The sequence below is a fragment of the Lagenorhynchus albirostris genome, chromosome 4, assembly GCF_949774975.1.
Source record: "Lagenorhynchus albirostris chromosome 4, mLagAlb1.1, whole genome shotgun sequence".
Classification (NCBI taxonomy): domain Eukaryota; kingdom Metazoa; phylum Chordata; class Mammalia; order Artiodactyla; family Delphinidae; genus Lagenorhynchus; species Lagenorhynchus albirostris.
In genome coordinates, this window is record NC_083098.1 from 35,709,968 (window position 1) to 35,724,683 (window position 14,716).

General features: G+C 39.4%; 1 protein-coding gene and 1 pseudogene across 1 annotated transcript in view; both read right to left on the reverse strand.

Annotated features, from left to right (window-relative positions):
- CPE (carboxypeptidase E) overlaps positions 1-14,716 on the reverse strand; it is a 109,411-nt gene that overhangs the window by 27,123 nt on the left and 67,572 nt on the right. Inside the window, exons 2-3 of the mRNA XM_060147825.1 lie at positions 2,437-2,633; positions 614-781 (exon numbers count right to left, since the gene is read on the reverse strand). Of these exons, the coding sequence (XP_060003808.1) occupies positions 614-781; positions 2,437-2,633 (365 nt within the window). The remainder of the gene's footprint in view (positions 1-613; positions 782-2,436; positions 2,634-14,716) is intronic.
- Positions 4,036-4,773, reverse strand: LOC132519722 (ubiquitin-conjugating enzyme E2 K-like; annotated as a pseudogene).

The following is a 14,716-nucleotide window of genomic DNA, read 5'->3' on the forward strand; positions in this document are numbered from 1 at the left end:
TGGTCATGCTGAGCTTGAGGCCCCAGGTGTCACCAGATAAAGGGACTCAGTGAGCAGGCAAAAGAGATCTGGGAGAATTTGTATAATGGACAACACTGAAGGTCCAGGAGAGGATGGAAACCCAAGGAGAGACAGGAGGGTAGCAGATGGGACCCTGAAGGCCAGCATTTAGGCCAAGGCAGAAGAAGCAGGGAAAGAAACTGAGGAGTGGTTTGAAAGGTACTAGAAGAGGTAGGAGGAAGTGCAGTTGTGCAAGGCAGAAGAGGAGAAAGTTCTGGAAAATAAGAAAAAGTTCAACAAAGTGGAATGCTGTAGGAGTTGCTAATCAGATGTGCTGATAAAGGGCCTCTAAAGAGGCCAAAAAGACTTTCTAGACAACTGGGTTCTCCCTCCTACCCCTGTCCCTGCCTCCCACTCCCTAAACCCCTGACCACTTCTAGGGGTAGGACTAGTTTCCAGGCCCCAGGCGTCCCAGCCTTGACTTTCACAGCCATAGTGAACTATCCCATACAAGCTTTCACAACACTCCTGTGTCCTTCATTGTGATGAAGATAACAGACATCTTTCCTTAGGCTGGAGGACAGAACCCAGGAAAACCATACATGTTCTTTACCTTTGTGTTTTGATCCACAATTTTCTTCAGATTTTTCAACAGATGATTATTTGGACCACCTTCTTTCTCATTAACATAAACTATTCTGTCCAGGTCAGGAAAGTTCCGGTTCAGATCTATTCCCTGGGCATTGCTTCGACCCACGAACCAGTCCTTCAGCTCACCAGGCTAAAAAAAAAAAAAATCAGAGGAAAATCATCAGTTATTTATTATTATTGTTACCATCTATTTAAGGTCTTCATTAATGGTTTTTAAAATAATTTATTAAGATTATTCATTTCAACAAAATCCTCCTACAATGGCATTTTCACTATCTTACTGATATACACATGAAAGTATCAGGTTTAAAGTATATATTATGGATATTTTGAAAATATTCTCAACGAACAATATTTTAAATGTCAATAATAATTTTATTTAAAAGATATTCAACATCAAACTGCAAAAAAAGTCCATGTGTGTTAGTAGTAGATGGCATGCCATCTCACAGCATGCCACTCTGTACTTGGTTTAAGTAAAATACTCACTGCCTCTGAAAACCACAGCAACTACTTCTAAATATTCAAAAGAATAAATTACTAAAGAAGGTTAGATGCTTAAAATGAGTTTAACATGAATTGTTTACATATTAATAATATACCTCTCTCTTACCGTCTTCATGAAAATATATGAGCTCTAGAACTTTTGTTTCAACTTTGTAAGTTGAAAATTTTTTGTTCAATTTGAAACCTTTCATTTCACTAATGATATAATCTGGAAATTTAATAAATTTCCAGAATATTCAGTTATATTCCATAATGTAGATTTTCCTGTTTTACTGTTAAATTTTACTAGATCTCTAATATAGAGATAATGCCCATATTCTTAAAGTCATGTAAACTCAGATACCTTAGACTGTGAGGAATCAAAACCTATAAGACAGAAAATAGCAATGACAGTTTTTTGTCTATCCTGTCTTACAGTTCTGAATATCACCTTAAAATAGTCAATAATTTAATTCTCTATGTTACTAGAATTTTTCTCTCATAACTTTAGAAATTATATCAATATTATACTTACAGAAATTCACTGTCTGGTCACTTGATCTTTTATTTTTAAGGTACAAAACAACTTCTTAACTATAGATTAACATACTAAATATATGCTTTAATATGTTCCCGTAAAATAAGAAAATTATTTCAAACTGTAGAAAATAAAATGTCCTCCATCCCTGTCTCAACAAAAAGGGAGCACACTTAACTGTGAAAACATAATTACTTCCCAGCTTTTCTAACAGTTAAAATGTATTAAATTAATTTTGATTTGTAGATAGGAGGGTTTTGTTTTGATTTGTTTGTTTGTTTTTACTTTACACATCACATATAGATAAGGATTAAACATCAGTGAAACATTGGCAAAAAATCCTCATTCCTTGATTTCAGTAGAGGGCGCTATGATATCGCCTCATTCAGAGACAGCAATGGCCTCACTCTTCAATACATGGCAGTAGATAGTTTTCAAACTTCTAGATTTTTAGGAAGAAATTTACCTAGTCACACACATGAATGAATAAATATGATTCATTTAACAACGAAAACAAAACATTAATTTAATATTGACTAACAAAATCTCTCATTCACAATCTCTGCTGAAGAAACCCTCGCCCACCATCCCTTACCTTCTGCACTTTTTCCTTACCAGCAAATTAAACACCATATCACTTATACCCGCCCCTGCACTATCTGTAAGCTTCATGTGAGCATATATTCCTTATATGTGAGCATATATGTACAAACCATAAAAAAAAAGCAAGCATGCCCTGTTGTGAGCTGGCCCACACCCACCTGAGATGCTGCCTTCTCAAAGCCATCAGGGTTGAGGGAGGGCATGATGTGGATCCGGGTGTTGTGGATCAGCTGGACGATTGTCTCATTCCCCTTTTGGTATTCGTTGCACAGGTACTGGGCCAGGAAAACCAGCAGTTCCCGTCCAACAGCCTCATTGCCATGCATATTCCCAATGTATTTAAATTCAGGCTCACCTAAAAGCGCAAAAATAGATAGTATGGAGACTTTTTCTATCGCACCAAAGAGAAGGCAAATGACATATAGTGTAAAAAGTATTGTATAGTTACCAATTTATTACACACAGCTGATAACTTCTTTGCCCGCCACAGCTGATGCCTAAGAAATCTGCGCTAAAAATAAAATACTCCAAATGCCCCTCTGTCCTTCTAGTTCTCTCTCCCCAGCTTCCCACTTGTTATGCAGTGAATTATGCCCCCCAAAATCATAGGTTGAAGCCCTAAGTACCAATGTGACTGTATTTGGAGATAAGACCTTTAAGGAGGTAATTAAGGTTAAATGAGGTCATAATCCAGAAGGATTGTTGTCCTTATAAGAAGAGGAAGAGACACCAAAGATTCTGTCTCTCTCTCCACATGCATGAATAAAAGGCCATATGAGGACGCCTCAGGCAGGCAGCTGCCTGCAAGTCAGGAAGAGAGGCCTCATCAGAAACTAACACTGCAGGTGCCTTGACCTTGGACTTCCATCTTCCAGAACTGTGAGAGAATAAGTGTCTGTTGTGGTATTTTGTTATGGCAGCCCAAGCAGACAAATATACACCCCCCCCCCAATAACTAATAATAGTACATCGTGGGCATCCTACCATTAAACAGTGAACTTTCATGTTTTCTTATTTAGTCCCCACCAAACAGCTAAAAATAGGTATTATTACCCATCTGTATTTTAAGGTGAGCAAACTAAAGTTCAGACTGCTTGAGAGGCCTGACTTCAGTTACACAGCCAATGAACCCAGGATTCAAACGCTGGTCTTCTCATTTAGTTAAAAATCTACTTTTTTTTCATTCTTTTTTAAACCATAGTGACTAAAAGCATTAACTTCTAGAGCCAGTCTGGGTAGTTTCAAATCCTGGCACCAATTCTTACTGGCTGGCCTCAAGTAGTTACTTCAGCTTTCTGTGGCTCTGTTTCCCCATTTATAAATGAGATCCTAGATTCTACCTCATAAGGTTATTATAAAGTTAAATAATGAGTGTCAGTGCTTAGAACAGTGCCTGGCAAAAAACAGTGCTATGTGTTTGCTTTTGTTTAAAATATTATTATTATTACATCACATTGTCTTGTCATTGTAAGGTGCTTTACCATACATAATCTAGTTTTCTCTTTATAACAGCCCACTAAAATACAGGAGACAGATAGTTTTATTATCATTATTGTAGAAATGCAGCCAAAGAGGATAAATTTTGCTGAAGGCCCCAGAATTCAAACATAAATCATGCTGCCTATCCCATTGCATTTTAGGAGGAGTAATAAAATTGCAGAGCATGGCAGAAAAATAATCTTTTTTTTTAATTTACAGAGATGTTTAATTAGCTTTATTTACAGAGCAGAGATTATTTTGTCTTCAATGGTGCCTAGATAACATCATTAGGCAAGAATGCCAGTTTAAAAGAAATCTATGCAGAATCCTAAAAATAGCAGACGTTGACACTCCTCAAGAAGGGTCAAGCTTGACTATATCAGCAGCTCTATGTCTCAGTTACTCAGAAGCAATTCTGCTGCAGTCTCTACATCCCAAGATTTTGAAGACAAGGCCACTATTACTGCATTCCTATCAAAGCCCATAGCACATAGGTTTTCTATTTTTTTGGTGTATTTTGGACTAGAAACTGGTGCTCCAGCATACACATGTGCCCCAAGTCGAGCTGTCTGTTTGAACATTTCGGGATTTTGTTTGTACTGATTTGCTACTACTGCATCTTGTGGATCTTCTGGTTCTGCAGCTGCCAGTAGTGCTTCTAATGACAATAATACCGTGGGGAGTCATTGCTGCTGCCCATTGATCTTTCAGGATATCCAAACAAATAGCCCCTGTGATGGAACTAATATTAGGATGCCATATTTTAGTGATAAACCGGACCTTAGGGGGATTAAATAAATATGTTTCTAGTATTTTAATCTCTAGTTGATATCTTCCTCCTTCATATGGTGTGTCTGGAGGTCCTGCTATTTCTCCTCTTAATTCTGTAAAATTCTCATCTACTAGATCTACTTTAGTTTGATTTTTGCTCGTCTCCTCGCTCTTCAGCACCTCCTTGAACTCCGGCTTGATTCGCTGCACCGCGATGTTGGCCATGTCTCCGCCCGCAGCTGATTCGTGCCCGCCTCCTCCGCCACCACTACGACCGCCGCCACCTCTTCCTCCACCGCCTCCTCCCTCGGCGATTCACACCCGAGCACACGAACGCTGCCAACACCACCCCTGCCGCCGCGCTCTCCTGAGTGTGCAATCACCTCCGCACCCGGCCCCCAAAATCCAAAATAATCTTAATTAATCCTATTGTTCTGCTCCTTTCTGCTTCATCCATCCAAAAGACCCAATTTCTGCAGTGAACAAGATCCTCCCATTTACAAAATCACTAGGACTGCCCACCCCTGGTTAAAAAAAAGAAGTTGGAATTATCCTTCTCTTAGAAATATGTTACCTAAATATTCTTTGCATGAGATTTCTGGGTGTGTGATTTGAGTGACCGCCAGCTGCAGAAACCATGTCCTGTGTGAGCTGAAGCTGAGCTGCCTCAGCTTCAGCCTGAGCTGAAGCTAATCTTAATCTAAGGATCAGGTGGGAGCAGGGTCAGGGCTGTATTTATATGTCCCTCATTTTTCACTTAGAGGGAAAGAAAGCCTCACTTAAATCACCTCCAGAGACACACACCAAAGGTATGCACGTGGGAAGAGATGTTTTCTTTGCTTCTGATTTCAAGTCATAATAATCTTCCTCCTTTCTGTCAAACTCACCCCTTCAGTGTGTGTGTGTTAGTGGGATTGAGGCACAGGGGACACTGCACCAGTCCACTATGGAAGAAAGCAAGAGACCAGGAAGCCAGTGGGGTCTCAGAAGCCTGCCTCCCAAAGTTATTAGAGAAGATTGCAGTGTTGGAGGCTTTCTGGTCCTGCTGCTTTACCCCAACACAACTTTGGAGCTTTCGTCACTCAAAAGAGCTTGGCCCACAACTCATAATGAGTACGTGAGCACATTGAAATTTCCTATTATTCCTCTGGATTGAAAAACTAAAATTCTTTAATCACTTGAAGGAGGAATAGCAAACTCATAGTCACGCAGCTAAACTTAGCATCCCAGTGTTTTGTTTGGCTATCAGAGACTATCTTGTGTTTGAATTTGAATGCTTGGGATAGAGCGTGCTTTTTCCAGTCTGCCACAGGCCGTACCACTCCATATCACTGCTTTATTTATTTATGTTTCCAGAGTCAGAAAATTTCCAATGTGGTTTTGCTTCCTGCTCTATAGGAAGTCTCAGGAACCAATCTCCCCAATATGTCTATTATATTTGTAAGGAGGTAGTAATGACACTAGCAATGCTTTAGGCTGACATAAAGATAGACACTAAAGGTCATTTTATAGAAGATATTAACGTGTGGAAATAAAGTACAAGGCATATATGAGTTAGCAAAAGAAAAGGAAAGTGTATTTTTATACACTTCCTCTGTCTTAAGGAACAAATTAGATCGCTAGATAATACTGTCACCAGAATACAGAAGGGCTGTGATCTTTTAAGGTGACTGACACGTCTTGTGAGTTGAGGAAGAGCCACAGTTTAAATACAGCCTTTGTTGAATGTATGCAAAGCCCAGTGTCAGACACTACAGGGACCCCGAAAGCAAGTAAAGCAGCATTCCTGAACTCAGGGAACACAGGGTCTGGAGGAGGGCGCTGACATGCGAACAGTGTTTATGAGGGAGGCAACCATGCAGGAACTTTGGATCCACAACCAACCAGCTTCAAGGCTCCAAAATGAAATGTTACCACCACCTCTCTGGCCTCTCTCTGGCCCTTTATCCTCCCAAAGCCAGAGCTATCTTTTCAAAAGATAGTTCCCTCTACCTGAAAATCCATCAGTTAACTTCCCACTGGCCTTCACCATAAACACCAAAGTTCTCCATAGTGTTAGAGCAGGCAGGTAACTAGGTGTGAGCAGAGAAAGGGGGGCAGGGGCCAGGTGGCAGGAAACCACGCCTCTTGTAAACAGTGCGGGTTCACGGGCAGATAAAGAAAAGCAGGAACTTCCAGACTGAAAGGAAACCACACATTTTGGGGTTATAAGTGTCCTGGAAACAGACAAAGAAAGGTGGGAAAAGGCAGGAATCTCCAGTGTCTGAATGTAACCTGTTGCTCATTATGCTCTCATTACAATAAAATTAGCCTTGCAGATAAGAAATTCCCATCACGCACCAAAGCTATGACACTTCCAATCAAAGCTAAATAAGGACAGAAATCCCTCCTCCCCTTGGGAAGGTGGAGCTGGGATGAAAATCAGGGAAGATGACCCCCAAACCTCTCCTTCCCCAGTGAAATTCCACCCCTTCATTTGTATGGCCCTCATAACTGGCTTGCCAAAGAAACCCAGGGCAGCTCCTTACCTGTCTGCCCACTCTCCCTCTGAGAGCGTATTCTTGCTTATATAAATTCTCACTTTACTTTCTTAACCTCCCTGTCTCCTTTCTGAATTCTTTCTGTGAGGAGACAAGAACCTTACTTTCACAAGAACAACAGGATCTCTAACCCCCAAGGGGCCTGGCCTGAGGACCTCTCATCTCCTGAGGCACCATCTCCTCTCCAGTCTTCCAGCCACACCTCCTTCAGCACAGGGCTCTTCTGTGATGCTGTCTACTCCTCACATATATTTTGCCCTCTCATCCCTCTGATCACAGATAACTATGGTTTCCTTAGAGTATCTTTCATCCAAGTCCAGTTCCTCTGTTATTTTTAATACCTCAGTTGGAAAATGTACATTAATCAGTGTGATTATGTGCTTAATCCCCATCCCACACTGTATGTAGTGGGATGGTGTCTATGTCAGCTCATGTGTGTATCACCTGTGCCTGGCATCTATGCAGTGAGAGCACAGATACATCAGTTAAATAAATTCATGACTAAATGAGTAGAGGAATGGTCTTTTCCTAAATCCCATGCTCCCAGCAGCATAGCTGAGAGTAGAGCTTCCCCTTGAGATGTTCCTTTCTGGAACAGTGAAGGGAATAACTGAAGGGGGCCTGAGGCAGTGTCAGGGAGGCTGCGCCCCGAGTCCCAGTGCTTGTTGCCCCATCCCGCATTCTCAGACAGGAATGGAAATTCTTTGGGGAGGAAGGCAGCAGTGTTGTGGACAGCTGATTTCCCAAAAAGATTAATCTCCATGGTCACAGAGAACCATAAAGCTCTCCAGGCATACACTTCCCTAAGGCTATTTTTGTTGTAAGGTCTAAACAAAGGGTTCTGAAAAGACTTTGCCTTCATAATGTTTAGTCTAGAAATAGAGATAAAATGGAAGATTTTGGAATAAGCCTCTCGCTGTCAATTTACTTTCAATTTGTTTAACAAAGGGGTGACAGCTTTTCCTCAGCACTTAATTTTCTTTTCTGTGGCTATAAAGATGGAGTTTACAACAGCATGACATATGCATTCCTGTTTATAGTGTCTGCGTGGGCCAGATGCCAGGTTTAACCAAGACGGCATTCCTTGTGTTTATAACTGGTGACGCACATGTACCCAGGCACTGGCTCATCTCTCTCCTGGCAACGGGAGGAAAAGGCAGCAGGCACTCTTCCTAGTACACTGGGGGACAGTTGTTTTTACCTTCATCTTACTTTCCTCACTATCTTTTTACGAAGTAGTTACCCTGTTCCTGAGGAATCACACTTGCATAGCCTGCATCACATTGGCTCAGGAAGTACAGTTTCCCTATTGCACCAATTTTTCCACAGTTTTGTGTAACTATCAGTTTTCCAGTCACTTCACATGGCACACGGTCATCAGTCAAGCTAGCATTAAAAGACAATCAACTCACAAACCACATTCAGCCTAGCTGGGCTGCGTTTCTATCTTCCTCATCTGTGCCGTAGAACAATCAATGTACCTGAGTGGATCTGTATTTTCTTCATCAGAACAAGATAAGAATAACTTAGAAGACTTTTTAAACATAAGATCCAAACTTTTATTGAAGTCAGAAATAATAAATCCCCACCTGGAGCAAGCAAATAATTTTAAATTCCATACTTGTTGTAACTCTTAATTTGCCCGTTTTGTATTGATGTAATTTGAAATAACTAAATCACTAAGGAGGGAGATGGGGAGGGGAAGAAGGGAGGGAGGGAGGGAGGGAGGGAGGGAGGGAGGAAGGGAGGAAGGAAGGAAGGAAGGAAAGAAGGAAGGGAGGGAGGGAGGGAGGGAGGGAGGAATTAATTTCTATTGCTTTAAAAATAAAATATAAGTATTTTACACCCCAGAACCCCACACCCTTAGGCTCAGCATTTGAGGCAAGTCTGCAGCTGACAGCAGACTGGCAAAGCCCCCAAATGGGAGAATTAATGGTCTCAAAGTGACCAGAGACTCTGAAGCAGAATCCATACTCAATAGGTTGATCCTGAAAAAAATGATCAAATAAAGGGACAAAAGTAAAAAAATAATACTGTCTGCCTTTCCCACAAAAAGCAAAATTTACTTTCACCTCCTTATTTGACCCAATTAGTCTCTCTAATATTTTCTCCTCCTCGAAATAGCTAACAGACAGGCTGACTATTGGGTAGAGTAATTGATCAGATAAATTTAAGGTCCCTTTCACATCTCAGAGTCAATTATTCAATGACTTTATATGGGAAGAAAACTGCAGAGGGAAAATATCTAATGGAAAATGAGATAAATGTGAAAGTGGGTGGTAAATTGTGAAGTTCTATCTAAGAGGTATAGCATCATTATTTAGAAAATGTAAGTAGATTAAGGGTATTTTAAGAAAGAACTTGATCATAGTAACAGAACCCTTCATCTTTCATCCTGTAAATAGAGATGAAACTCACACTGAGATGAATCCTCCAACATCAAATTATTGCCAAAATATAAGTTCACTAACTCATTCGAAGTGTATATACTTAACTCACTGATTACATAATTCTTAGAGCTAGGGACAATTTCAAAATATATGTTCCTGGCACATGTAATATACTAAACACCTTGCTGAACAACTATAGCATCTAAAAACAAAACCCCATTTCTCAAAGATATCATGGTAAAATGCTCTCATAACCAATGATTTTGAGAAACTGATAAGCAGTTACGCAAGCAGCACAATCACTGAACTGACTTGATTCACAAAACACTGGGCAAGCAAGTCAAACACACCTTTGGAACAGATGGACCTTTTAATCGATGATGTTCCTCCCTCAGTTGTGAAACTGGGGTTAAGACATTAGTGCTGGTAATGGTTTCCACTTGTTTGACATTCTAACATATTATAGCCTGTAAATCATTCTTGCAGAATGAACCCTGCAAGTTTCCTAGAACTCGTGGACAAATACGTCATAAACTGGTTCCTGTTTTAGCACATCTTAGCAACCTAAAATGCTGAGCAAATTCCTAAAAGAAATGCAAATCTTCAGGGTCCAAAGAAACAATGGAAGAGGATGGGTACGCTTATAAAAAATGATTCCTCTTCTACAGAAGAGATGAGGAGCAAATAAAGAAGGAAGGGAGAAAGAGAAACCAAGGAAAGGCAAAAGTATAAAAAACAGCTGCAGAAGAAATTACAGAATTAGAAGATTATATTATCTCCCCTCACTCCCTCCTTCAGAGTAATATTTTTTTTTTCCTGGATCAGAAGATTTAATAGGGTTAAGATGACAATAATCCACAAACTGAACTACATATTCACTGCAATCCCTATCAAATCCCAGCTGGCTTTTTTTTTTTTTTTTGGTAGAAATTGCAAGCTTATCCTATAATTTATATAGAAATGCAAAGGACCCAGAATAATAAAAACAATCCTGAAAAAGAATAGCAAAGTTAAAGGATTCACACTTCCCAGTTTTAAAAATTACTGCAAGCAACAGTAATCAAGACAGTATGATACTAGAATAAGTATGATACTAGACATATAAATCAATGGAACATAACTGAGAGTCCAGAATAAATTTATACAACTATGGTCAACTGATTTTTTTAAAAAAATTTTAACATCTTTAAATCAGCTATACATATACATATATCACCATATCTCTTCCCTCTTGCGTCTCCCTCTCTCCCACCCTCTCTATCCCACCCCTCTAGGTGGTCACAAAGCACCAAGCTGATCTCCCTGTGCTATGCGGCTGCTTCCCACTAGCTACCGATTTTACATTTGGTAGTGTATATATGTCCATGCCACTCTCTCACTTGGTCACAGCTTACCCTTCCCCCTCCCCATGTCCTCAAGTCCATTCTCTAGTAGGTCTGCATCTTTATTCCTATCCTGCCCCTAGGTTCTTCATAACCATTTTTTTTTATATTCCATACATGTGAGTTAGCATATCAGAGTAATATTTTTAAATAATTAAATTAAATGACATCTTGAAAGGGAAACCTGATTTTTAATGGGCAGTCAATACAGAATACATTACAGAATTATTCTGTAGAGATGCATTACAGAATTGTTTTTGAAAATATTATGTATTAGCCATTATACATAATTTTAAAGTTTTCTTACATATGACATCCAGAATGTTTCTAGTAATATTCTACTTGAAGAGGGTAAACAAAAGACCAGAAGATATTTCTAGCCATACATGTCCATAAAACAATATAAGAGTTCTAATATTAATGAATACGTTCAATTTTTTTAATTAAAATGTTTGTTTTCACATGAGTATGTCAGATACAGTGAGAAGCTGGTAAATGTTTAACAACCAGCTCTGATCTGTAGCATATGCCAATTTCCATGGTGTAAATACTCCTACCATGGCCAATTTGAAGCTATCTATATGAGGTCAATTAGCTCACAAATTTACTTAATAGTAAAAATAGGTCTCCTAAGCCAGTACAAGCCTACTCTAGCACACCACTGGACAGCAATTATTTGGGATGTATGGCTCCCAGTTTCCTCATAAGTTCTCCAGAAGGGGAATCTGAAGTCTAGGATATTTGAAGACTTTTCAAACACATGATAAGAAATATAATCAGATTAGTCTCTACTCTACTGTCTTTCTTTATGTTTAATTTTATACAGGAAGAATTAAAAGAGGTTTGTTTGGGTTTTTTCTTGTATTGATATAGAGCTGTTTTCCTAAGCACTGCACCATCATCCATTCATTCTAGGAGGAAGGGAAGATAGAGAGAAGTGGGGAATTTTTTTGGTTGAGTTAATTATCCCAGAAGGGACTAATGCACTGGATTATATCACCCTTTGCTCTAAATCTGCCCATAATAAATCAATGAAAAAAATTTAACCTAGTCAATAGTTTTTCTAAAATATTTATCAGCAGTTTCACATTTTCAAAGTTCCTCTATTCTTCCTACAGTCTTGACCTATAAGGCTATCTTTACAGTGGAAAAGTCAATATAATTTCTGTGCCCACTCACAGAAATCAGTTATTTAAAATTAGTAACATGGGGCTTCCCTCGTGGCACAGTTGTGGCAAATTCAGGGGACACGGGTTTGAGCCCTGGTTGGGGAAGATCCCACATGCCGCAGAGCAGCTAAGCTCATGCACCACAACTACTGAGCCCACGAGCCACAACTGCTGAGCCCATGTGCCACAACTACTGCAGCCCACGCACCTAGAGCCCATGCTCCACAACAAGACAAGCCACTGCAGTGAGAAGCCCACGCACCACAACAAAGAGTAGCCCCCGCTCGCCGCAACTAGAGAAAGCCCGCACACAGCAACGAAGACCCAATGCAGCCAAAAATGATAGATAAAATAAATTTTAAAAAAATTTTTTAATTAAAATTAGTAACATGAAACACTTTATAATTACTGAGGAGAGACTGCCTACAAAAGCCTTTAGATTCAGAAAAATCTTTAAGAGCATCTTGAAGTGAACACAGAGAACTTTTAATACAGAAATGAGATATGGCAGAGATTATTTTAATGATGTAGTTTCATGATAGATTATCTTTCTGTAATACTAATCACAGAATTGCTTTAAAGCACTGCAACAGTTATGGATCTCCCCAAATGCTTGGCAGGATGCCTTTGTACACTCATTTACTAAAGGTGGCTTTTGGACCTTAAAGCATCCTTCAGAAATATTAATTTCTAGTTATTTTAGATAACTCTCTTAAAAGATTCTGCTGTCTTTCACCAGTATTCTTATCAAATAAAATAAAATGTAAAGTTAAATTTATCTAAGAGGCCAGGAACAGAATTAAATGAACTGGCACTAGAAGAGAGGAAACAGGAAAGGACCCAGTTTCAGACAAGTGATTATGATTCAGGTCTTTGCCAACTCTCACTAACGTATTTGGTTGTGACTGGTATGTTTATTCTGGAAAACAATGCTTATGAGGAACTCTTTTTGTAGCTTGAGAAGAGAAATTTAGGTGCAGCGTCAAGTTTCTGAAGGTTGAAGTTTAAGTTTCCTAAGGTTGTTATGTGGGGAAGGATTTGACTCTGCAAAAGTCCAAGGACAAAACTAGAATTGAAACTAGAAGGTTCAGAGAGAGAGCATTTAATACAGCTGAAGAGCAAGCCTTCTTTCAGCTAGAGCTCTCGGAAGACAGAATGGTTGCAATGAAGTCATTAATTCCCCTGGAAGGCACAAAGCTATCTCAGAGATACGGTATAGAGGTTGGACTGGATGGTCTCTTAAAACATCCTATGATTCCACTGAAACAGGACCTTTGACAAACTATTGATACTCAAGCTTCTAAACTTGTCCTATACAAATCATAGCCCTCAATACATGATAGTTGACAATTTTGATAGTTCTCTGAAACAGAGAAAATGGTGGATCATCATAGTGAACTAAGACATGATTATGAAATATAATGGAAAAGCACGAGTCCATTTCTACCAATCATCTCTCTTTATGCCCATGAATAAAGAGCTCATCTTACTTCAAAGATGAATATTTGAGAGGATGAGTAAAGTGAAGTCATCAGAACCTGTATGGGTGGAATATGACAAGCATTTCTAGCAGACAAGGATGAATGAAGAAGAAAAACTTCAATTTGCTAATAAGCAGATAAAGTAGTAGCACAAGTAACTACCTAAAGCAAAATCAGCAATGTAAAAGCTTAGCTGAACAATCTCTCCCCAGAAACTCCTTGGAACTTTCTTTTTAACTCTCTCAGGAATAACTGAAAAGTCAAATTTATTTGTCAAAACATCTTCAAGATGTTATTTTTTGCAATATCATAACTAAAGACTTGCAGTGCTAAATATATACCAGTCTCAGCAGAAGTGGGCAACATAGTAGAATCTTCAAAGATGAGTAAAGGGCCAAATGGAGTCTGGTCTCTGTGCTGCCTCAATACCTAGCTGGTGATGACTCACCTGTGGGAGGACTGAGTCTACTCCAGGTCTCCCTCCAGGAGATTACTCCATAGCAGGGCATGCATGAAGTATCCTCTTTTTTCAAAGATTTTAAAGAAAAGTGTACTGACTTAACAGCTCTGTAGGTCAGAATCATTTGTGGACTTCCTATACATACAGATTTCTGAGCTCCGTTACCAAAGATCATACTTCAAAAGGTCTGAGAAGGGGCCTGAACACATGTATTTTTTAAAGGATCTAGAGGTGATTCTGATGCCCTTCCAGGATTGAGAAGGAGTGGTTAAGGAGGTAGGTGCAGGGAAAGTCTAAAGGTAGAGAGGAGGTCGATAATGCCAGCAGACAGGTGGGAATTCCAACAGCCAATTCTGTCAGGATACGGCCTGAGTAGGGTGATCGTTCTTAACAATTTGCGGGTCGTGGACTTTTTTTGAGAAGTTGATTTAAACAAAACTATGAATTCTCTTCCCTCACATTTGCAAGGAAAAAAAATCCACAAAATTATGCGAAGATCTTACAAACTTAAGGAATATTATACTAAACAGTTATGTGTCAAGAAAGAGGGGAAATCATAGCCACCATAAATATCAATCTCTTACACAGGTTTCTTTTCTGTTCCAGACAAATAGGAGACTATTGCATGCACTTCCTTCCTGCACGTGGAACATGGCAGCACAGAAGCAACTTGGCACTGTTTTAAAACGTTGGGGAGGTGCAGAGCATGGACTTTGGTGAGACCAACTTGGGTTTGAATTTCAGCTCTAACATATCTAAACTTCTG